Source organism: Schistocerca cancellata, chromosome 7, assembly GCF_023864275.1.
Source record: "Schistocerca cancellata isolate TAMUIC-IGC-003103 chromosome 7, iqSchCanc2.1, whole genome shotgun sequence".
Classification (NCBI taxonomy): Eukaryota; Metazoa; Arthropoda; class Insecta; order Orthoptera; family Acrididae; genus Schistocerca; species Schistocerca cancellata.
The window spans coordinates 371715624-371741841 of NC_064632.1; the positions used below are offsets into that span (position 1 = coordinate 371715624).

The window sequence follows — 26218 nt, forward strand, 5'->3', positions numbered from 1 at the left end:
TTCTCTCAGTATTTTGGTTTTTACATTGATCAGTCTTGCATAGTAGGCCATACTATTAAAAGATATTAGTCATTTACGTATCAGCAGTGGTCCATATAAAATTTTCTATAATATTTTCTTTGACTTCTTTTTTCAGAAATAAATAATGTGCCACATTCTTAAATTTTTTCCCTGTCATGTCTATGATACTGCAAAATACATCTATGACTGTTTATTTAATAGGTTTATGGAGAAGAGTTTGGTATAGTGGGCAGTGATGCAGCAGATGTAGAAGCAGAGAAACATCACCGGGAGGATGCAAAGAAAGATAAAACAAGAAGTCGCAAAGTATCTGATCAAGCAAGTGCTCAAGCATCACCAGTCCGCAGGAAAGACAGTATGGGTAAAAAGGACAGGTACTTCACTTATCTTATTGTATCTTCACATATAAATAGCTTTCCTTTGATATATTGCATATTATGTTCAAAAATTTATCTTTTTTATGTGAGTGTCTCAATGCATAAGATCATCTGGCAAAACATCCTCTTAATTTAAATTTTAGTGAAAACTACTTTCCTCATGTAGATGAATTTTCTTGAATAAATAGATAACTTTTTTATAATTTCTATCATTATGAAGCCTCAAGTATCAGTTGCTGTTTTGTTGTCACTTCCTGAAAATACATACATGCACAGTCTATCCACTGCTGCACTTGTTCTCAAGAAGGAAAGACTCCTGAACAACAAAGAGTTAACACAGATCAATACAGAAAACAATATAATACATAATATTCCCCATTCAGACAGAATTTTACAGTAGGCCTACAATTGATATTGCTTCAGTAAATATCAGTTCCACAGCCATAGTATTTTTTTATATTATTATTATTATTATTATTATTATTATTATTTATTTAATCACAACCAGTTCCAAGGCTGTTGCCCCATTATCAAGCTTTCACCACACATTCAGAGTTTGCCCCACTTGTGACAGGATACTTTCCAGGGCTGGATCAGACCCTGAATGTGGCTCTCCAGCAGGGATACGACTTCCTCAAATCCTGCCCTGAAATGAGATCCATCCTTCATGAAATCCTCCCCACTCCACCAAGAGTGTCTTTCCGGTGTCCACCTAACCTTCGTAAACTCTTGGTTCATCCCTATGAAATCCCCAAACCACCTTCCCTACCCTCTGGCTCCTACCCTTGTAACTGCTCCCGGTGTAAAACCTGTCCCATGCACCCTCCCACCACCATCTACTCCAGTCCTGTAACCTGGAAGGTGTACATGATCAAAGGCAGAGCCACGTGTGAAAGCACCCACGTGATTTACCAACTGACCCGACGACACTGTGAAGCTTTCATTGTGGGAATGACCAGCAACAAACTGTCCATTCACATGAATGGACACAGGCAGACAGTGTTTGTTGGTAATGAGGATCACCCTGTGGCTAAACATGCCTTGGTGCACGGCCAGCACATCTTGGCACAGTGTTACACTGTCCAGGTTATCTGGATACTTCCCACTAACACCAACCTGTCAGAACTCCGGAGATGGGAACTTTCCCTTCAGTATATCCTCTCTTCTCGTTACCCACCAGGCCTCAACCTCCGCTAATTTCAAGTTGCCGCCGCTCATACCTCACCTGTCATTCCAACAACATCTTTGCCTCTGTACTTCCACCTCGACTGACATCTCTGCCCAAACTCTTTGCCTTTACAAATGTCTGCTTGTGTCTGTGTACATGCGGATGGATATGTGTGTGTGTGCGAGTGTATACCTGTCCTTTTTTCCCCCTAAGGTAAGTCTTTCCGCTCCCGGGATTGGAATGACTCCTTACCCTCTCCCTTAAAACCCAAATCCTTTTGTCTTTCCCTCTCCTTCCCTCTTTCCTGATGAGGCAACCGTTGGTTGCGAAAGCTAGAATTTTGTGTGTATGTTTGTGTTTGTTTGTGTGTCTATCGACCTGCCAGCGCTTTTGTTTGGTAAGTCTCATCATCTTTCTTTTATATATATATATAGTTTATAATAGAAGGAAACATTCCACGAAGGAAAAATATACCTAAAAACAAAGATGATGTGACTTACCAAATGAAAGTGCTGGCAGGTCGACAGACAAACAAACGAACACAAACATACACACAAAATTCAAGCTTTCGCAACAAACTGTTGCCTCATCAGGAAAGAGGCTCTGCCTTTGATTTTGTACACCTTCCGGGTTACAGGACTGGAGTAGGTGGTGGTGGGAGGGTGCATGGGACAGGTTTTACACCGGGGGCGGTTACAAGGGTAGGAGCCAGAGGGTAGGGAAGGTGGTTTGGGGATTTCATAGGGATGAACTAAGAGGTTACGAAGGTTAGGTGGACGGCGGAAAGACACTCTTGGTGGAGTGGGGAGGATTTCATGAAGGATGGATCTCATTTCAGGGCAGGATTTGAGGAAGTCGTATCCCTGCTGGAGAGCCACATTCAGAATCTGATCCAGTCCCGGAAAGTATCCTGTCACAAGTGGGGCACTTTTGTGGTTCTTCTGTGGGAGGTTCTGGGTTTGAGAGGATGAGGAAGTGGCTCTGGTTATTTGCTTCTGTACCAGGTCGGGAGGGTAGTTGCGGGATGCGAAAGCTGTTGTCAGGTTGTTGGTGTAATGCTTCAGGGATTCCGGACTGGAGCAGATTCGTTTGCCACGAAGACCTAGGCTGTAGGGAAGGGACCGTTTGATGTGGAATGGGTGGCAGCTGTCGTAATGGAGGTACTGTTGCTTGTTGGTGGGTTTGATGTGGGCGGACATGTGAAGCTGGCCATTGGACAGGTGAAGGTCAACATCAAGGAAAGTGGCATGGGATTTGGAGTAGGACCAGGTGAATCTGATGGAACCAAAGGAGTTGAGGTTGGAGAGGAAATTCTGGAGTTCTTCTTCACTGTGAGTCCAGATCATGAAGATGTCATCAATAAAACTGTACCAAACTCTGGGTTGGCAGGCCTGGGTAACCAAGAAGGTTTCCTCTAAGCGACCCATGAATAGGTTGGCGTACGAAGGGGCCATCCTGGTACCCATGGCTGTTCCCTTTAATTGTTGGTATGTCTGGTTCGTTTGTGTGTCTGTTGACCTGCCAACACCTTCATTTGGTAAGTCACATCATCTTTGTTTTTTTAAAGATGATGAGACTTACCAAACAAAAGCACTGGCAGGTCGATAGACACACAAGCAAACACAAACATACACATAAAATTCAAGCTTTCGCAACAAACGGTTGCTTTGTCAGGAAAGAGGGAAGGAGAGGGAAAGACGAAAGGATTTGGGTTTTAAGGGAGAGGGTAAGGAGTCATTCCAATCCCGGGAGCGGAAAGACTTACCTTAGGGGGAAAAAGGACAGGTATACACTCGCGCACACACACACACACATATCCATCGGCATATACCCAGACACAAGCCTTAACATGAGGCTGAAATGAAAATGAAAATAAATACAAAAATATATGGAGAGAGATAAAGGTGAACTAGAAAGCAAATGGAGATCTGGTGTGAAAAAAGGCGAAAAAGTGTTGGGCTATGTTGATCCTGTGGTGAACTTGTGTAGGTAGACAACGATGTGCATAAAGTTTAGGTGGTTGTGTTGCCGCCAAAACACGTTAAAGGGTGGAGAAATTCGGAAAAATTTCGAAAAAACTATGTGAAGATGTATTAAAAGGAGTGGTTTGGTGGTGACATATTATGGAAATGAGACTTACAATTGACTGATGAAGCAATAATAACGTTAAAACATGTGGGAAGCGGCTAAAAATGTTCGGCGATGTGAGAAAAACAGAAAAGGAAATAAAGCAAAAGTTATTAGAACCAGCCGAAAAAGTTGTTTAATAGGTGAAAGGAACTGTTTGTGATTTTATAGCAGCGGTAGTGTTGAAAGCGGAAAATTTTTTTTTTTTTTATGGTTTGGAAGTGGGTTACGTATTATTATGTATTATTGAGTATATATCGGTGGGATAAAATTGTGTAGTAGATTACAGTAAAAAGGAGAAGGTGAATACAAAGTGAAACTACTGGCAAAAACAGAAGGAGGAAATAAGACGACAGAAAAGACTTCGAAATGTAACAGTGACAATAACAAATGTAATATATACACAGACACAAGCTTGTCTGTGTATATGCGGATGGATATGTGTGTGTGTGTGTGCGAGTGTATACCTGTCCTTTTTTCCCCCTAAGGTAAGTCTTTCCGCTCCCAGGATTGGAATGACTCCTTACCCTCTCCCTTAAAACCCACATCCTTTCGTCTTTCCCTCTCCTTCCCTCTTTCCTGACGAAGCAACCGTTTGTTGCGAAAGCTTGAATTTTGTGTGTATGTTTGTGTTTGCTTGTGTCTATCGACCTGCCAGCGCTTTTGTTTGGTAAGTCTCATCATCTTTGTTTATATATATATCAGCACACATGGATGGCAGCATCTAAAAGGCTTCCTGCAACATCAGAACACATTGCATCTAAACATCAGGCCCATGATGGAGATAGAAGAGTAGAACATTTTCGAAGTATTCTTGTGTTTGATTTCAATAGAGAGGTGACAGCAGTGGAGGTACACAGAAACTTTTGCGCCTTGTATGGAGATAATTCCATCAGACAGAGCACGGCAAGAAAACATTTTTCTTGTTTTAAGAGGGATTGTTTCAATACTTGTGACTCTCCATGTTCTGGAAGACCTTTTAGGTTTGAGAAGGTCGATTAAATGCATTATCCACAGTCCTCCACATCATTGTGCTTGACAAATGGCAGATGTGATGAACTGTGATCATTCCACCATCATGTGATATTTGTATGCAGTGAGGAGAATTCAAAGATCGGGTGTATTTGTACCACATTGTCTAAGTCAAAATCACTAAATCATCTTCCTTGTCATCAATTGGCTTATGAACAACCCTGAGAATTCCTATCCTGTACTGTTACTGGTGACAAGAAATGATGTCTTTATGCTAATGTACTGAAGCTCCAAAGAAACTGGTATAGGCATGCATATTGAAATACAGATATATGTAAGCAGGCAGAATACAGCACTGCGGTCAGCAATGCCTATATAAGACAGCAAGTGTCTGGCACATTTGTTAGGCCAGTTACTGCTGCTTCAATGGCAGGTTATCAAGATCTAAGTGAGTTTGAATGTGATGTTACAGTCAGCGCTTGAGCGATGGGACACTGCTTCTCTGAGGTAGCAATGAAGTGGAGATTTTCCTGAATGACCATTTCACTAGTGTACCATGAATATCAGGAATCCGGTAAAACATCAAATCTCTGACATCAGTGCAGCCAGATAAAGATCCTACAAGAACAGGACCAACGACGACTGAAGAGAATTGTTCAACATGACAGAAGTGCAACCCTTCAGCAAATTGCTGCAGATTTCAGTGCTGGGCCATCAACAAGTATCAGCATGCGAACCATTCAATGAAACATAATCAGTATGAGCTTTTGGAGCCAAAGGCCGACTTGTGTACCCTTGATGACTGCACAACACAAAGATTTACATCTCGCCAGGGACCGTCAACATTGAAATTGGACTGTTGATGGCTGGAAACATGTTGCCTGGTCAGACGAGCCTCATTTCAAATTGTAGCAAGCGGATGGATGTGTATGGGTGTTGAGACAACCTCATGAATCCGTGGACTCTGAATGTCAGTAGGGGACTGTTCAAGCTGGTGGAGGCTCTGTAATGGTGTGGAGCGTGTCCAGTTGGAGTGATATGGGAGCCCTGATACATCTAGAATATGACTCTGACAGGTGACACGTATGTAAGTGTCCTGCCTGATCACCTGCATCCAATCATGTCCATTGAGCATTTCAATTGACTTTGACAATTCCAGCAGGACAATGCAATGTCCCACACGTCCATAAACAGAGGGGCTCCAGGAAGACTTACACTGGCCACCAAACTCCCCAGACATGAATATTATTGAGCATATCTGGGATGCCTTGCAATGTGCTGTTTAGAAGAGATCTCCACCTCGTCATACTCTTATGGATTTATGGACAGCCCTGCAAGATTCATGGTGTCAATTCCCTCCAGCACTACTTCAGACATTAATCGAGTCCATGCCATGTCACACTGTGGCACATCTGCATGCTCGCGGGGCCCTACACGATATTAGGCAGATTTACCGGTTTCTTTGGCTCTTCAGTGTATAAGGAAAAGAAGTGGATGTCTGAGCCCAAATAAAGCAGCAATTCACTGTACAAAGACCTGCACACATCCACAAAAAGATAATGTTACGCAACTGGCTGAATGGTAACAATGTGGTGTACTACAAATTGCTAAATTGCTTCCCTAAGGTGTAACCATCGCTGCCGACATTCATTGTCAACAGCTGAAACAGCTTGCAGGTACAGTCAAAGAACAACGATAAGGAAGACTTTGTAAAGTAATACTACTCCATGACAATGCCCACCCACATTCTGCTAGCTTGCAAAAAACACAATACAGGAGTTGGGTTGGGAAGTCATTCCATACCCACCTTATTCACCTGACCTTGCACCCTCTGATTTTCATCTTTTCAGGTCTCTGTCAATCAACCTTCAAGGAACTTCCTTTCCAGATGAAAATGCACTTTGAATATGACTCGATGAGTTCTTCACCTTAAAACCTTGTGATTTCTTCAAGTGGAGAATCGAAAAGTTATCCCTGAGTTGGCAAATTGTTGTAAACAGTGAAGGAGAATATATTATTCATGACTAAAGTGTCTCTTATGTGTACCTCTACTGTTAATTAAATTTATAGAAAAGCACTACAAACTTGTGCACCAAGTTAATAATTGCATGCTTCCAGCTGCAATGCCCCCTCATAGTGAGAAGGCAACCTCAGCACACTAGTGGACAGAGTTCACAAAATATCTGACCGAGAGAGATTAGCAGAGGAATTGCAGAACCTGCACAAAGTTTTCTAGAAGCACAGCTACAACCAATGTCAGATTGAGATTTCCTTAAAATCAAAGATGCCTAGGGCACAGATTGCAGAGGAAGAAGACAGATCTATTGTGACAGCATTTATCTGTTATGTCAGTAAGGCATCTGAGAAAACTGTAAATACTTTAGAAATATAATATCAAATGTGCATTTCATCTGCGGCCCAAGACAAAAGCCTTGTTGAGGCTGAGTTAGGACCCTGAAAACCAAGAGTCTACCGCATCCTGTGTCAATGCAGATAATGTTACCTAGATCAGACCATCCGGACAATACAAGAAAGATGTGGGGAGCACAAGCATCACATAGATAAGGAACATCCAACAAAGCAAGTTGTGACACCAAGTTATTGAAACAGATCAAACCATTATGGGATTGTATTTTAAAAGAATCTATGTAGATATCACTACATGATGAGATGATAGATAAAGTTTTGGAATGAATAAGACTTGGGGCCAGCTGCGAACATGTTCAAAACACAGTGACAGTCTGTAGGAAGATCCATACATTCCACTTCAACTGAAATCACACAACATAGATGTGCCTCCTCTGCAACAGCTGCACCATGACCCTGCAGTGGTGGCACAGAGGATGAAGACCATGGATTGTCCCCTGACGGTGTGCTTCCTCTGCCACCTCACAAGTGGTGCTGCCCATGGTACTTCAAATTTGACCTCAGCAGCAGGATGGAGGAGACGCATAAGACTGCACACATTGGAGGACAAATCAGTCATCAGGACTGCCTGAGGATAGCAACAAGTTAGCTTGCCAAAATAACACACCGGCTGGCTGCACATCTGAAAATGTTTCCAAATTGTATGCTGAGGAAGCATAAAATTGCACAAAATTTGATTAACTACAGCATGCACAGAGACATTTAAGCAATCATTCTTCCCATGTTCCTTAGACAAAGGGAACAGTAAGAAATTTTATTACGTGTTACAATGGGAACTGTCTTCTATCATGAACTTCACAGTGATTTGTGGAGTACAGATATAAATGTCAGTGTAATGTTGTTTGTAATTTAAGTGTTTACATTAAAGCCAACACCACCATTTTTAAGTCATACTTATGATAGCTGTACTGTGTCTCACTTATGATATTAAACTCTTTTTCCAGTTTCACTCTTCACATTATGAAGTACTTCAAGTTATTGTCACTGAATAAAACATAGCAGAAGCAGTTGGTTTTCTAAGGTCCATGTTATAGTGAATTTAGCCAAACTTTATATGGATTTTGTGGGCACACAATTAGTTCTATAGTATAAAGATATTAATAGGTCACGTACTTGCACTTTCACGCGAACCGGAAAACTGACATCCCACAAAATTACAAAAATTACCCATCGTACACTAGGCTTCGTGGCTCAGAATGTTTGGTGAGATCTAGTCAATAGTGCTATCTCTTAGCAGTGCGAAATTCACAGTAGTCTAAGTCTAGGTCTGAATGCTTCTGGATCCCAGATCATGGGATCAGTTTGTGTGCTGCTGTTTTGGTAATGTATAATGGAAATGGAGATATAAACCTCTATTGTTTACATATGTATCTGTTACTCAGCATCCTCACTATAGGATGTATGAGGTTTTCTTTGCTAATTTATGAGTTTGTGACCCCCGGGCATATCCAATATCAGTACTGTACACCTCCAATTTAAAAGAATGCAATGATTTTCAATGATTTATGCACCACCTTTCCGTGATATCAGTTTAATTGTCTTCTATATATTTTTGTTTATAAACTTATCCAGTAATACTTGCTGTCATTAATAATGTAATTTTCAGCAACTGAGGATTAAAGCTATCAAGTTGTTTTGTTAGGCTACCTACTCCCATTATCAGAAAGCTTACATTTGTTGAGAAATCCTCTTTATGATTCTCTATTTATTTCTAATGACGTGTCTCACATTTCACATCCATGCGCTGCTCCCATGTCCAGTCACTCTGCTCCTGTTACTAATGTGAATCTTCTGTGGAATTGTCATTATGGTTATCTGCTTGTTTACATTTACCTGCCATGAAAAATGCTATAACTCAATTCCTTTACAAAAACTATTTTAAATTTTTTATTTTAAATTCAGTTATTTTTATGACATTAAATTAATTTTTTTCTTAAAATGTTGCGTTAAGGTCTAATAATGGAAAAAAGATGACCGTAAATAAATTAAGCTATGGATATGAAAGTAACACAAATGAATTCACACTTCAAGCAGATTCTGAAGAAGCTCATGAAGGTAATACACCTCTGTTTCGGTTTAGGAGGTCCTCTAGGGTCTCTGTGTCATGTTGATGGGTCCTTCGCCCCAGCTCAATATATGCTCAATAAGAACCCAATTATGGCTTCGAGGAATCCAAGCGATAGCATGAATCACTGCTTCATCCAAGAACTCTTGGCACATTTGTGCAATTGTGATTAATAAATGGAGTGAAATGTACAACATAATCCAATATGATTTCGTGCATGGAACAATGTGCTGTTAGCCTCTCCAAATCCGTCCTTGCAGTCATACTGATTCCTGCCTACACCATTCAACAACCACTTTGAAAATGTATCCTAGATGAGAATGTGCAAACCTCAGCCCTTGTTCAGACCCTGTCTCTATCATCAGTCAATCATAGGCCAAATCATGACTCAAATGATGGTCAACACTTACTGCCATTCTTGTATTTAACAACCCCAATATTCGCTTCTGAAATGTAGCCAAGCTGTGTGATGCTCTCTGGTGAGTTCTGAGCCTGTAGCAAGTCTCCTAGTTTAAACATTGGCTTCTTCCAGTCTTCTTTGGACATTTCTCTCACACACATTGACCTCTCAATACTTGGTGGAGTCGATATCATGCTTCAATGCCACTGGTGTGGCGGTGTTGGAGAACATGTAGTTATGTGAAATGATTGTCTTTTGCCAATGTTACTTTTCTCAGACCTGATTATGGTTTCCATGCATAGCCTCCAGTTTCCCTGTACCTTCTTGCAGTTCTGGAAGTCATGGAAGGTGTGGTTCTCAATGCTTCTGCAATGTGGTGTATGCTGTGACCATCTTCCACCATAGCAACAGTTTTTGGTACATTTTCAAGGCTTAACAGCATGCTTACTCCAGAAAACGTATAAAGATAATCACAGAAAATTCCTGTAATCAGATGTAATTGAAAGTGGAACAATACAAGATACAACAATAAATACCACAAGACTGGGAAACATTATTGCTTTACATCCACTGATGCATTTTTCATGGTTTGCAGGAAAAAATAATTAAGGCTAGTGCACTACACAAATGGCACTTCATTGTTTGCTTGCAAGGCGATTCTATTAGAATACCTCATCTAAAACTATAGAGTAAACTGCTACACTTTTGATTAAATAGATAGTTACACATAGTTTATTACATGTTAACATTTTTTGTGCCAGCCAGTGTAATTATAAATTTATTTTCTAGTCTTTCCCATTCACTTCGTAGTTTCTGATATATTTTTTGCCTCAGTGAACTTTTATCGTGTATTTGAGACCTAATTTGGCAAAATGACATATCAGATTACCTTATTGGTCTTGCAATTACATTTATTTATTTTGATTGACTAGTCAGATATTTATTTGTGTCAGACCTTCCTGTAAAAATGTCTACACATCACTCAACAGGTTTTTAGAAATTTCTTACCCAGCATTGCTACTACCATTTCTGAATTTTTTACGAAGCTAACTTATTGTGGACAGAATTGATCGATTGGCTGAAGGTTGTGCAACAAGTAAACTCAGTGCAAGCCATCAAGAATCTTCACGTGATATGATAGACCAGGAAGGAGAAAAAGCAGAAAAATTTGAGAAGACTAATTTCCAGTCACCAAAGGCAAAGAAAAAAGAACGTAAATCTGAGGAGAAAATGAAGGAACCACCACCTGTCCTCAAATATATTAAGCAACAGGTAATACCTTCATGTGATTTAATGAAAATAGTTCTGACTTAGTGAGTTTTTTATTTTTGCGTTTTTTGTTACAGTTTCTTGATAATATAACTCAGAGTAACTTAGTCATTGTGCTATTTTAGTTGGAAAAAATTGTCTTTAAATGTCATTGTCTTGCTGTGGCCGCAGGAGTGTGTGTGTGGGTGTTATGTGCTTGCAGTGTGTACTTGTGTGTGTTTTTACTATAAAAAGAGCAACAGCTAAAAATATAGTGAGAATCATTCTCTGTTTTGTCTTTCTTCTCTCCTCGCATCAGTCTGCTATAGATGAGTCATTGACTTGCCCTTATTTTACCAAAGTATGCATACACTTTGTGCATGATGTGTACTGTATTAAATACTTTTGAAAAGAAAATTTTTAAGGTGTGATTTTTCATTGTGGAGCAGTACACCATGATTAACTATTGCCTCAACATTTACAGGAAATAAAAGAGAAAACAAAAAGTGTGTGGAAGCTGATGGCTTGCACAATATAAGGTGAGGTCAGTTACAGCTTTGCTTTCCTGAATGCAATAAAAGAATGCAAAAGATAAAACATTAACTGGAAAATTTCACAGACATCTTCTGAACTAGCTGGGTGAAAAAATGTTTGAGAAGAAGACTGAGTTTGTGAAAGAAGAGAATCATATTCCTTCAGAAGATTTTACTTGACCACAAAGATGCTTTATCAGTAGGAAACTGAGATATTGAAGAGCAGATTTTTAGAATGTCCAAACTATTCTACAGATTTGTTACCCTCCAGATTCCACACATTCCAGCATCTTAAGAAACTAGGGGCTGAAAAATGTTTCATGTCCATTTAAGAATTTATGAAAGTTGTATTTGAGTAATTTGCAGATCTTTGATAATTACATTCAGGAATGGAATCCAATAATTGTAAAAACATTGGATAAAATATGTGGATGTAGATGAAGACAAATAAATAAGAAGAGCTTTTGTTTATCTAAAACACAGTCTTTATCTGTCAGGCCAAGAACTTTTTACACTTTTCTCTTGCATGCCAAAAAATTACACATGCAATGACTAGCTGGAGAAATATGTATGTCAAGTCAATTTTATAAAACTATTACCATCACTTGCTCTGTGATGTCATCTAATGTTTATGGATATCTTGAGGACTTGTAACGATATTATGAAAAGAAAAGTTGCTACGCACCATATAGCGGAGATGCTGAGTTGCAGATAGGCACAACAAAAAGACTGTCACAGGTAAAGCTTTCAGCCATTTAAGGCCTTTATCAACAGTAGATGTAGACACACACACACACACACACACACACACACACACACACACACACAACTACACATACAACTCCAGTCTGGCAACTGAAACCACACTGCAAGCAACAGCACCAGTGCATGATGAGAGTGGCGACTGGGTGGGAGTAAAGAGGAGGCAGGGGTGGGGAGGGGGAAGGATAGTATGTTGGGGGTGGTGGACAGTGAAGTGCTACAGGTTAGACGGCGGATGGGGGAGGGGGGGGGAAGTAGTGGAAAAGGAGAGAAACAAAAAGACTGGTTGTGGTGGTGAAATGATGGCTGCGTAGCACTGGAATGGGAACAGAGAATGGGCTGGATGGGTGAGGACAGTGACTAACAAAGGTTGCAGGGAAGGATCCATATGACACAGGCTGTGAAGCAGTCATTGAAATGAAGGATGTTATATTTGGCAACATGTTCAGCAACAGGGTGGTCCACTTGTGTCTTGGCCACAGTTTATTGGTGGCCATTCATGCAGACAGACAGCTTGTTGGTTGTCATGCTCACATAGAATGCAACACATTGGTTGCAGCTTAGCTTGTAGACCACATGAATGGTTTCACAGGCAGCCCTGCCTTTAGTGGGATAGCTGATGTTTGTGACCGGACCTGGAGTGGGTGGTGGTGGGAGGATGTATGGGGCAAGTCTTGCATCTAGATCTATTACAGGGGTAGGAGCCATGAGGTAAGGGGTTGGGAGCAGGGTTGTGTAAGGATGGACAGTTATATTATGTAGGTTTGGTGGACGGAGGAACACCACTGTGGGAGGGGTGGGAAGGATAGTGGATAGTACATTTCTCATTTCAGGGCACAATGAGAGGTAATCAAAACCCTGGCAGAGAGTGTAATTCATTTACTCCAGTCCTGGGCGGTACTGAGCTACAACGGGAATGCTCCTCTGTGGTTGGACTGTGGGTCTTTGGGAGCTGGTGGGAGGCTGGAGAGATAGGCATGGGAGGTTTGTTTTTGTACAAGGTTGGGAGGACAATTATACCTTGGTATATTTTTAGAGGGAGAAGGTCTCACTGAAGCCTTCACAGATCGTAATTATCCTCCCAACCTTGTACAAAAACAAATCTCCTGTTCCTGATCTCTCCAGCCTCCCACCAGCTCCCGAAGTTCCACTGTCCAACAACAGAGGAGCATTCCTGTCATAACTCAGTACCGCCCAGGACTGGAGCAGCTGAATTACATTATCCGCCAGGGTTTCAACTACGTTTCGTCGTGTCCTAAAATGAGAAATCTCCTGCCCACTAGCCTTCTCACCCCTCCCACAATGGTAGTCTGCTATCCACAAAACTTACACAATATACTTGTCCATCCTTACACAAACCTCCTCCCAACCTCTTACCTCATGGCTTGTACCCCTGTAATAGACCTAGGTGCAAGACTTGTCCCATACATCCTCCCACCATGACCTACTATGGTGCGGTTACAAACATCATCTATCCCATCAAAGACAGGGCTACCTGTGAAACCAGTCTACAAGCTAAGCTGCAACCACTGTGCTGCAGTCTATGTGTGCATGACAACCAGCAAGCTGTCTGCCTGCATGAATGGCCACCGACAAATTGTGGCCAAGAAACAAGTGGACCACCACATTGCTGAGTATGCTGCCAAACATGACATCCTTCATTTCAATGACTGCTTCACAGCCTGTGCCATATGGATCCTTTCCGCCAACACCAGCTTTTCTGAATTGCACAGGTGGGAACTTTCCCTGCAATACATGCTACATACCTGTAACCCTCCTGGCCCCAACCTTCTTTAGTCACTATCCTCACCCATCCAGTGCCTTCCCTGTTCCCATTCCAGTGCTGCACTGCTGTCATTCCACCATCACACTAAGTCTTTTTACTTCTCTCCTTTTCTGCTACTATCTGCAACCCAGCATCTGGTGAGCAGCAACTTTCCGTTTCATAACATTGTTACATTCCATCCTAGATCTTCTATTGTTTCATTATCTTGAGGATTTGTTGTGACACACTGAACAGTAAATCCCCACAAAAAACTAATTACTTTCTTAAAATTTCATGGCTACTGAAAATCTCTACTGCTAAGAATAAAAAAATTCTGCAGTGCTTTCTCAGTTCTGGTATAAAAAAGTTATGATGTACATATTCATCACTGGTGAAAGAATCCAGATGAACAGTTGACACCAGCACTCATTGTGTAATAAATTACTATGCCACAACATGTGTCAAAACTTTTAATGATACCAGAAGCAGCTATGTGATTCATCACAATAAATTTACAAACAATTATAAAATTGTCCTTAGGAGCACCTTTCATATTTATTGATCTAGTGCATGATATAGTCATAAGTGAATTTAATATCATTAAATTCATACACCTTACTTTATTCCATTTCTCATAAAGGTTCCAATAAAAATAATGTTTCAGGTGCGTGAAGTTTTCCATGCTCCACTAGCAGTACTAGTAAAAGGTGCTGTAGTACTTTCTGAGGAGCACTTTGTGAATATGCTGCCTGTAGCATGGGAACTCTTACTGGAACACAGCCAAGAAGTTGCTGCTGTAGCAGCTTCACTCTTCATTCTTGGTGCTGTGCGAGCACCAACACAAGCAACAGATATAATGCACAATGGCCTCCAGAATCAGACTCCTGCTGTTCGTATCAATGCAATACTCAGGTTAGTTCAGCTGAGACCATGAGTGTTCAGCAGCATGCTTTGTTGGAAAAAATCATTTTAAAAATAACATTTCATGTGAGATTGGATTAGATATGCTGTTCATTGTGCTTTCCCATAGGGAAATGATCTTCAAGGATGTGAAATATGCAAGAAAAACGAAAATACATTTAGTTATGTACTAGAGAACTGATATGTGCAAAATAGGTAACTGATATATTAGTGACTGACATTTCAACTTAGGTATAGGCATAGCTCTAAACTATGAGATAGAAAAGAATATTATAGGCCTTGTAAATCTTATCAATCACTTAAGGCAACACTTTGTTCTGATTTTTTAAAATCATTTTTCATGTTGTTCTGTTATTGTCTTCATGTTTATCTTAATGAACATTAAACTGTGAAGAAATTAAGACTGAGAGCATCACTGGATGTCAAAACACTTTTGGAAATACATACCTCATCCGTGAGCTAGTGGTCACTGGATTGGCTGCTATGTGGAGGTTCTGTGGTCAGTGTCTGTTGACAGCCTAAGTTTGTTCTGTTCTGGACTGTCTGGAACTGGGTTCACTGAGTCTTGTGACTCCAGTTGCGGAGTTGCTTCTCTAAGTGTAGTGACATTTACAAACAAACTACTGAGATGATATTAAGTGTAAATACATTTTGTAATTATCATGTTATTAGACAATACAGAATTTAATTCTATTATTAACATCAGACCAAATTTTTCTAATATGACAGATATGTGGCAACAACTATTCTCAGTGAACATTATCCAGGAATCATTGCAACAGTTCCAGTTTCTGAAACCTGCTTTCAGTATAAGCAATATGTTTAAGACATATTCATTTTTAGAGAGTACCTGATTTTCAGAGACACTTCAATTTGTGGGATTGATAAATAATTACAGTAACCTCTCCTAATTTGCTACCATCCTACACTGTGTTGTCTGCAATAAAACTGAAGGCTTCAAGCACCACAGCAAACCTGCTGTAATTTAGTCTCCTGACAGTATTTTCTGACAAGTGTTATTACCTACAATTTTAATCTATACTTGGAAAAAGTATCCTGTAGTACACTGTCATTTGCCACTCACACTATTTAAATACCCCTGACAGATTATCATTTTGTAATTACAGTTAAATATAAAGAGAAATACATAAAACTGGAAGACAGAAGTAATTGAATACTTGCAATGACTCACTAATGACTTGAGAAAGTCTTAAATTTTCTGATGCCAAGTATAAAATAATACCATTCTGTATATAAAGTGGTTCAACATTAACAGGTTTCTGGATTCATGTGTCATCTAGTCTAGGCAAGTTGAGCGAATTTCCTGTATGCCTCACTAGACTTTCACAGTTCTGGCCGCTAGCTTGATGTGTTTGCACAGTGCCTAACAAATTTCCAACTTTTTTTGGAGCATCTGATTGAAAACATTCCAAACATAGTCAATTACTTGGATGATATATTAGTAAGTGGTCCTGCAAGAGAATAATAGCTTGTAAATTTACATCTTCTGCTTCATCTACAAAAGTGTGAATTCTTTCGAAAGCAAGTGGAGTACTTAGGACACATATTGAGTTATAAAGAATTTCCATGAAGTCATCACAATGTGGAAGCAACAGAAAAAATCCAAGTGCCTGCAATCTTAACAACCTTTAGTCTAACTTACGGTGTGACTAACAAACGATATAACGCCTAAGGAAATCTCTGAGGTAGGAAACAATGTGAAAAGTTTGAAAGTATTTCAGCGCGTCATCAAGGAATGGACTGAAATTAAAACTAGTGATGGCTGCAAGTGAAATGCTACCTAACATGACAAGATATTCTATCAATTGCACATTGGAAGTAGTTACCATATAAGTACAGTGATGCTTTTGTATCAAGATCACATTTTGGTCTATCAGTAACTAAATTCGACGGAAACTGGTCCAACTTCATAGCACTACATCAAACCCTCCCCACACTCACTATGATCAACTTGCTCCTCTTAATATTATTATCTTTCATTCAGTCTGGAGTGTCCTGCAAATTGAAAGGCTTGTTCAGTGGTTCTGAGCGCTTTTATAAGCACAATTTCCTGAGTGTGTCACGTCAAACATTACAGGTAGATGTTATTTCTCTTTCCTTGGTGTATAGCCTTTAATAAAAGGGTAATGAGCAGTAGTAAAATTAAGTAAGGCTATGCAGAGGGTATTAGGTCAGGAAATGAGATGATGGTAGTTGTAGGCATGGTTTCCCATATGGGCAGCGAAATAACTGCTGCAGCAGAAGTAAAAAAGATATGAAATGTTGTCTGGAAGTAGAAACAATAGCTTTATTGAAAAAGAAAACTTGCTACATTTGAAAATGAATTCAAATATTCAAGGCATCTACTCCGAAAGTATTTCTCTCCATTCCTGCTGTTATTTTATGATGTAGGTAATAGTCGATAAGCATGAACAGTGGTAATTAATGGGCTTTAACCATGATATGAGACTCAGACATGGGAATATTACTCAAAGGGTTAACAATTAGGTTTTCTGCTCTTTTTAGACATGTAGGCATACCACCATATCTGTCATTAGGATTGCATTGTATGCACATCTGTTCATGAAGAATTCCTGCTAAGAAAATGAAATCTTCTTGTCACTAATGTAGTCAAGGACTCGCAACATCATACATCTTATTTGGCAACTATGTTGGTATGAGAGTGATTTGCAGCTGTGGGACTGTGTTGTACCTGCTACATCCATTTAATATTTTCATGTTATCTCGATCAAATATTGTGAATAACTACCACAGAAGGAGTGGTTTTGAGTTATGAAATGTATTTTAGTTCAAAGTGGTCACTTCATGCAAAAGGTGGCTGTACTCTCATGTTTCGCATTGCGAGCTGTATACATCAGCTACGATTATGGTAAGGGCAGTATTTACTACTGTGCGCACAAGGCACCAGTGCAGAAAAGTGCTCAATTTATATAACTATAGCTGTTGTTTCATTAGTTCCAGTTTTTCTGCAAAAGCTTTATCTTATCAATTCCTTCTGCTACTGCTCTTTTTTAAGTTCTAATGCCTAAGGGACCAAACTGCTAGGCTCATCAGTCCCTAGATGTAGAAACTACTTACACTAACTTAAACTAACTTATTATAAGGCCAACATACACATCCATGCCCGGGGGAGGACTAGAACACCTAACCCTCCATGGAATCTGTTCATCATTTAGGAGCCAAACAAGATGGTAACATTATGGAAACAATGATCAGGCTACTTAGTATATAAGACACAGACTTCCTCATTATCCATACGTGTAGCATATCTTTCGTGTTAACGAAAGTAATATCCCACTATACCTCTTCTTAAATCTCAAATGAAATGAATGCCATGAGGAATTGAATATTTGTTGACTGCGTCTCTTCTTGCTTCCATCCCTACCAACATATTTCTTCATTCTCGTGGTCATCATGACATTCTATATGTATGCTGCAAAAGATTGCACGTGGACACATTCGACATCGAGGTGCAAAGCATTTGATATCTTACGTTATATTCAATTCAAATAAGCTTTTGATGTATTTTTACTTCATTAGTATTTTGAGGTGATTATGAATGTTACGGAAAATTATCTAACATGTTTTATGCTGAATGAGAAACACTGAATCACCTGTTTTGCTTTCCCTATGTTTAAATGATATAATGTTGGCACCAACAGCCTTCTTACATGCCGGAAGCTGAAACTTGTATCATTATGGATGAATGATAATTGAATGCCTCAAATGTATACATAGCCCACAAGGTGACATCAGAAACTATCAGGGGAGAACGCCGCATAAAAACAAAATGTGCGCGCGCGTCTCTCCTCTGAAGAACCATATCAGACAATGATGATAAGCATTTTGCTAAAGAGTTGCCTCGTACGAGAGCTGAGAATTTTCAGTGTCGTAGTAAGTATCTGTCATCACTGTGATAGTGGATTGACTTCTGAGTGTAGCCCGGCATTATCTCGCTAAATTCACTTGGCATTCATTTTTCACATCGAAGACTCATACGATATAATCCACTGTAAGATGAGAGACTTAGAAAGTATATTTAATTTCTGGACTCCAAGAACAGCGTTCTTCACATTAGTAACATTGGTTTATGTGTTTAATGTTGTGTTTTGAAGCTCAGCCAATGTTGCAATGACTATAATCCACCTGTTGCCGCCAGTGTGGCGTTAGCTCAGTGGTTCCTTTATGTATTGCGATGCTAGTGCTATAAGAGATGGCAGTGCCTATCTCGGTGAAAGCCTTTTATTTAATATTTTAATTAATGGAGTTGCAAACTGCTAGTAAAAATTCCTTATACGAAATCTGAAGAATGCCTTTACACGCAAATCTTTGAACAATTTCAACTTAATAAATTATGTTAATATCATGGATGTCTGCTTTGCAAATGCCAAGGTGCTTCGCTGTAAAATAGTTTCTGAAAAGATTCAAATCGACTGTCAATGATACGAATTTGAGCTTTGTTCATCATATAGGTCTAACATGTCGGGAGGTTGTTTGTGAAGTGAACAGGTTCATTAATATAGTTCCTCTCTTCTAAATTTTTGCAGTGGCATTTATCTGTAGACATTTTCTGACAGCGGCATTAGCAATTTCTTTCTGTTCTCTAAAACCTCAAAAACAATAACTTTTTCTGGTTTAAATCTGATGTCTTTAGCTATCACTTCTGATCAATGTTAAACACTTCATGAATCCATACGTGGAACTCCAAACGTGCAGTGTCCCTGCACTGCTACAGAGCATGCATTGCAAGGTATTCACACAGTTTATCGCATAGACTTACCATAAGGAATGAAACAAAAACTGTAATACACTTTACACCACAGACACTCACTCTGGTTGGACAAAAACATCCGAATATTGGCCAAAAGTTGCACAATGGCCAAAAGTTGCACAAATAATTGACTTTGAAAGGAAAAGAAATGAGGTATGAAGCATTTATAAATTCATAGAATGTAGTGAGGTGGTTTAATTTCATCCCAGTCTATAATATTAATTTCAGGCCATACCCTCAGCTCTTGCCAATTAATGTAATGCAATGCCCATTTACTAATCAGGGCGTCTGTCTCTGTTGCTTTTGAGTGTGAATGGAAATCATAGAAATTTTCTGTGGAGAAACATTTAATAAAAATAAAGCTTTTTAAATTATCAAAAGCGATGGGCAGTAGTAGGTGCTTTCAATAAGGACCAGGGGAGTGCAGCACCGCTGCTGCAGCCATGGCCGCTGCCAGTAGCCAGCAGATGGATCCTGGAGCTTTGTCCCATACTACATCCAGAGGAGGACAGTGTGCAAGAAATCTGCTGCATATTGGTTAATGGATAAAATTTTGTTATCGGTGTGTCAGAAAGTGAGATACATTGAATCTGCACTACTATTACATTCATGTCTTCAGCATTCAGACAGAAGAGGCTATAAATATTTTTTGCACCAGCTGGTCTCGATCCACAGACATTGTAGACAGAAACAATGCACGCTACTGCTAGACCACAGGCGTAAACAGTCTCCAGTTTCTCTAACATGGGACGAGACTTCCTCCAGGAAGTGCCACAGTCTACAGTGTTGCCAGATTGTGCAGATAGCTGGACTTAGAGATTTAGCAAGTTGGTCAGTTTATTTGTCCCATGTGGCGATTAGCGCGGACTTAGCCTCTGCAGTGGCCTGCCGTCGGTTGAGTTTTATGTCAAAGAGTGTACATGATTGCTAGCAGCAGTGGTCACAAGAGTGTATGGTCGCAAGAATACCTGCATCTGGATTGCCACATTGCATTACTAAGAGGGAAGACTGTCGTGTTGAGCATATGGCTCTGGCACATTATACTGCATCTGCAATTTGAGTAGCAGTTGGCATCACAGTGACACAATGAACTGTTACAAATCAGTCACCTCTAGGACAGCTCCAAGCAGATGCCATGCAGCATGCATTCCACTGACGCTATTTACTTCAGTGATGTCAAGTTGGAGCACATTGGAGGGCTGACTGGAGGTCTGTTGTGTTTTCTAATGAAAGCTGACTGTGCTTCAATTCCAGTGATGGCCAAGTGTTGTTTAGAAGGAGACAAGTTGACAGCTTGCAACCGACCTGTCTGTGTACTAGACACATTGGACCTACACCTGGAGCTATGGTCTGGGGTACGATTTTGTATGACTGCAGGAACACTTGCATGGTTATCTTACGCACCGTGACTGCAAATTTCTACCTCAGCATGTTGTACTCCCATTCATGAACTGCATTTCAAATAGCATTTTCCAACAGGATAACCCTCACCCACATACCATTGTTGTAACACAGCGTGCTCTACAGAGTGTTGTTATGTCACCTTCGCTTGCTCTATCGCCAGATCGGTCTCCAGTCGAGCTCATATGTGACACCATCTGACAATTGTCTCCGAATTGACCAAACAAGTGCAGTAGGCATGGAACTTCTTTTCACAAACTGACATCCAGCAGCTGTACAACACAGTGCATGCACGTTTGAATTCACCATTTTGATGGTTACACCAGTTATTAGTGTACCAGCACTTCACATTTGCAATCGTTTATCTCACGCTTACATTTACCCCTCATTTTGCAGTGTTAATCACTTAGGTATGGTAGTTAGACAGATGTATTCCTGAAATTTAGTTATTGGACATTAGTTATTTTTTCTGTTGTGATTTTTTTCTGTCAGTGTATATCTCATCTTGTAAAGTCCTCCGGGCCCGGGTTCGATTCCCGGCTGGGTCGGAGATTTTCTCCGCTCAGGGACTGGGTGTTGTGTTGTGTTCATCATCATTTCATCCCCATCCGGCGTGCAGGTCGCCCAATGTGGCGCCGAATGTAATAAGACCTGCGCCAAGGCGGCCGGACCTGCCCCGCGAGGGGCCTCCCGGCCAATGACGCCAAACGCTCATTTCCATTTCCATCTTGTAAATATTTCTTACCTTCAGTATAGACTATAGAGACTTTCTTTTGTGATTTAGAATTGCTGGGTACATTGAAATTTTCAGTAATAACGATGGTAGGATAACTGAGCTTTTACTCAAACTCTTATGTTGTTCATTGACCAAACATGCCAGCTAGCACTCAGAGTTTTCCAGGTGTTTTCAGATTTTGCTGGACTATGTAATTTCCCACAATTCGTTGTTGTCACTACTATTGCCAGTGGTAAGGTCTCCTTTTTTTCAAAAATACAAGAGGAGTAAGATTTACAATAAACTTTTTACTCATCTTCTTTCCTTGTAGGTGGCTCCAGTTTTTCATGTCTAGGGCCCGATTCTTGAAGCTGAAATTTTTGACATTTTAGGTTCTCATGGTTCCAACAGATGTAAATAATTTTGAAGTAAGCCTGTGCAGCTTTTTGTTTTCATGATAATTTATTATCTCTTATTTTATGACATCACACTGTCTTTTGAATTTTCACATTAAGAAAGCTGAAATCACATTGTTCTTCTCAAAATAAAAAATAACATGTCCGATCACATCAGTGGCATGTCCACTTACTCTGCATTAATGACAGTGTTCCAAAGGGTTTACAAATTTTCTTGACAAATGAGTCTATATTAATTTACAGATGAATACAGAAATAAACATACTAAACAGTACTAAATTGCTTAATTAATAATAGAAATTTTAATTGAGCCAAATATTTTGTAATTTCAATATTTTTTAAAAAAATAATTTTAATTGAACATTCAGAGCTAGTATATATCGGTTGTAAGAAAGAAAATAAAGTAATTTTTTTTTTTATAGATTTTAGCTTGAAATATAATACATCATGTACAAATTCATATGAGTTTTTTTTAGAAAAACAGCTGAGATATTATTGACCTATTCAAAATTCAAAAATATTTCTGATATCAGCTACTTCTGTTGAGGAAAAGTATGCTAGAGGAGGATGTTCCTTTACAATTTGCAGCTCCATTCTTTAAGGAAAAGAATATGGATTACATAAACTCAACTAACAAGTAGATGACAACACAGCTCTTCTTGCAAAGAACATGGTTATTATAAGTGACTAACAAAGAATAATATGAACAGGTATTGATGGTTAATTGTGAGTAAAGGGATGAACGTCAGTGAATAAAAAAGATTATCTCTTGAAGAAACTGTAAGTTAATATCCCCTAACAACAAGAATAAAAGAAATGTGAGCCGCCTGTATTTAAATGTCATAACTAATTCATGTTTCCTGAAATACACATTTTTATTCAGGTTTCAGGTACTGTGGAAAATGAGATACCAAGTGTGGCCACGAATGGAGGAAGGTGCTCATGTGACGTTTAAAGTTCCTCCCCCTGGAATAGAATTCACATTACCATCACCAAAGATAGGTATTGAATCACTTCCTGTGGTAGATCCACCATGGATGCCTCAAGTTAAAACAAAGGTTGAAGAAGTAACAATCAGCCAGGAGAGTCATGTAAGTTGCCGTGTGATTATTTTTTATACTTCATTGCCTTAAGGTATTACTTTCATTAGCTGTATGTCAGTCAAATATTAACTTCAAGTTACACTAACTTGCTCTTAAAAGAACTCTAAAAATTCATAGGAAATATATTTTTATAGTGTTATTTCTCATTTTTTTCTTTCAGTGGAGTGTTCTTCCACTCCATTAATATACAATGTGTGAAATATTATGCTGCTCCACTTAGTTGTTTCCTAGATGCGACCTGTAGAAAACATAGTTATTCATAACGTTTTGTCAATTCCATTATGAAGGAGAGCCTTCAGTGGCATGGAATGAATGAAGTTATACAGGAACTACGTGAAGAAAATGTTAGAATCATTATTAATAATGAAATACTGTTAGACTGTGTAGTGATTCGAGAATTTCTGTGTAAATTCTAGAACCACTCAGCCTTCTACCATCTCAGACACACGATATTCTGGATATGATTGTGGGATGGTAGAATCCTACCTACTGCGCATCACATGTTTGTGTGTGCAGGTTTAAAATCAGACGCGGAAAGAAAGTAGATGCGGTGATCTGACGGCACCGACAAGTACCTGTCGGGCAATCCATAGATGTTTTAGTGAGTGTGTAAGGAAGAACCATGAAGTTTATACACAGCTCTGTGGTTATTCTGTCATTCACTATTGTTATTAAAACAAGAACAGTTGAAAAAGTACTCATATAGACTCTTGACGCAACCTTGTTAGAGGCAAGACTCATTTTATGATTCATATTAAGAAAGGTCATGGATCCAAGCCAACTTTCTTTTAACTGTAACTCAATTTGTTTCTAACATCTGATTGTATGAGAGACTTGCAGGAAGTTACATATTCATGTGAAAAAGTGAAATTTTTATTGTGTCCGGAGGTCAAATACATCGTTAGTTGACAAAAAGTAAACTTTTGTATGGCTACTTATTTCATAAGTAGAAAGAGTCTAAAAATTCCTGTACCTAGCATTATTTGATGGAGAAGAAGTCAAGAGGGTTTCCAGCAGCCAGCTATTCAGTAAAGAAGAGTGGCTGCAAATTCCAAGTAAGTCATCTCGTAAAGAAGTGGAAGGTGGTTTGGGGGAATAAGTGGCTATAACCCAGATCCACACTCACACTTTTAAGTTGTCAGAACATTAGAACTCTTATAAACTATTTATATTTACTCAAGCTAAATAAAATTAATAAAAAATCTTCTACTTTGGAAAGAAAATAAAGGAAGATACTCTTCTCATAGTTATATCTAAAGTTTGACACTAAGTACCAGTTGTTCCCAACATAAGTGGAATGATCTATGTCTCACAAGTATTTGTTTACAGAAAGCTTTTTTCATTATTAAACAGTGTAAAGTTGTAAATGTAGTATACAGATTAAGTTTCTAATGGTTGCTTCTCTTTTAGTAATGTATGCCTTGACTTGTTCACTTCCTTGAAACCGTCTTTCTTGAAAGAATCTTGAAACAATGAATGGACATTATATAGTTCCAGTATGATGGATATAGAGGAATTATTAGCAAAGTTTTGTTGATTGTAAATCATTGTCTGGATAAGTATGTGATGAGTAAATAGAATAAGGGCAGAAAAGAATTGTAAATCATAGTCTGGATAAGTAAGTAATGAATAAATAGAATAAGGACAGAAATGACCCATCATGGTTTAATTACAAAACTTGGAAAATGCTGAGGAAACAGAGACTGTTGCACTCTCTGCTCAAAAAATAACACAGAAATGCTGACAGGTGAAAGTTAGTAGAAATTAGTGCATCTATAAAAAGATTGATGTTCAAAGTATACAACAACTTCCACTGTCATTCCTTAGGAAAAGGTCTTGCCAAGATACCAAAAAAAATTTGGTTGTATATGAAATCATTAACCTGCTCGAAGCCTCTTATGTAGTCACTTTTCGAGAAGTCTGCTGTGGTAATAGGAAAGTTGGAGTTTCAAGTTTCACATTTAAAAAGTCATTGAAGCAGACATACCATCTTTTGACCATCACACAAACTTCTTTATGGAAGACAGAAATATGCATTCCTGGGGCTGACAAGCAACTGAAAGAGTTGAAAAGCAGTAAGATTCCAGGTCCAGGTGCAATCCCAATTTGGTTTTACAGAGAGTAATCTTCAGTGATGGTCCTTTACCTAGCTTTTATGTATCATGAATCTCTTTCCAGGTGCCAAGTCCCAAGTAATTTGAGGAAAACAATTGCAAGTGACTCCTGTATGTAAGAAGGGATACAAGAAGGGCAAAACAACAGGCTCAAAATTACCGACAAATATCCTCAACACTGGTTTGCTGCACAATTCTTGATCATATTTTGAGTGAAAATATAATAATTTTCCTCGAGGCAGAAAGGTATATGTTTACAAATTGACACGTATTAAGAAAGCATCGCTCATGCTGAACTCAGCTTGCCCTTTTCTCTCATGAATCCTGCAAACTATGTATGGAGGCAACAGAGACTTCCCATATTTTTAGATTTCTGGAAAGCCTTTGACACAGTGCCCCAATGCAGACTGTCATCAAAGGTCCAAATATACGGGATAGGTTCTCAGATATGTGCATTTTTCAAAGGCTTCTTAAGTAATAGAAACCAGTATGTTGTCCTCAGTGGTGAGTGTTCCCTTAAAGACAAGGATATTGTCAGGAACATGAACAACAAAATGCAACTGTTTGCTGATTATGCTGTAGTCTACAGGAAGTTGTCATCGAGTGTCTGTAGGAGGATACAGGATGACTTAGATAGAATTTCTATTTGGTGTTATGAATCACAACTGGCTCTAAATTTAGAAAAACATAAGTTAATGCAGATGAGTAAGAAAACCAATCCTGTAATATTTGAATATAATATTTGTGGACTTCTTGATACAGGCATATCAATTACAGAAAATTACAAAACAGTATGAAATGCAATGAGTACATAAGTTCGGTAGTAGGAAAGGCGAATAATTGACTTGGGGTTACTGGAAAAATTCTAGGAAAGTGTAACTCATGGCTGCC

At 39.1% G+C, this 26218-nt stretch overlaps 1 protein-coding gene across 1 annotated transcript in view; it reads left to right on the top strand.

Moving 5' to 3' along the window:
* Window positions 1–26218, top strand: part of LOC126092046 (protein unc-80 homolog) — a 1190994-nt gene that overhangs the window by 772495 nt on the left and 392281 nt on the right. The window contains exons 37-40 of the mRNA XM_049907452.1: window positions 223–395; window positions 10622–10829; window positions 14530–14777; window positions 22994–23201. Of these exons, the coding sequence (XP_049763409.1) occupies window positions 223–395; window positions 10622–10829; window positions 14530–14777; window positions 22994–23201 (837 nt within the window). The remainder of the gene's footprint in view (window positions 1–222; window positions 396–10621; window positions 10830–14529; window positions 14778–22993; window positions 23202–26218) is intronic.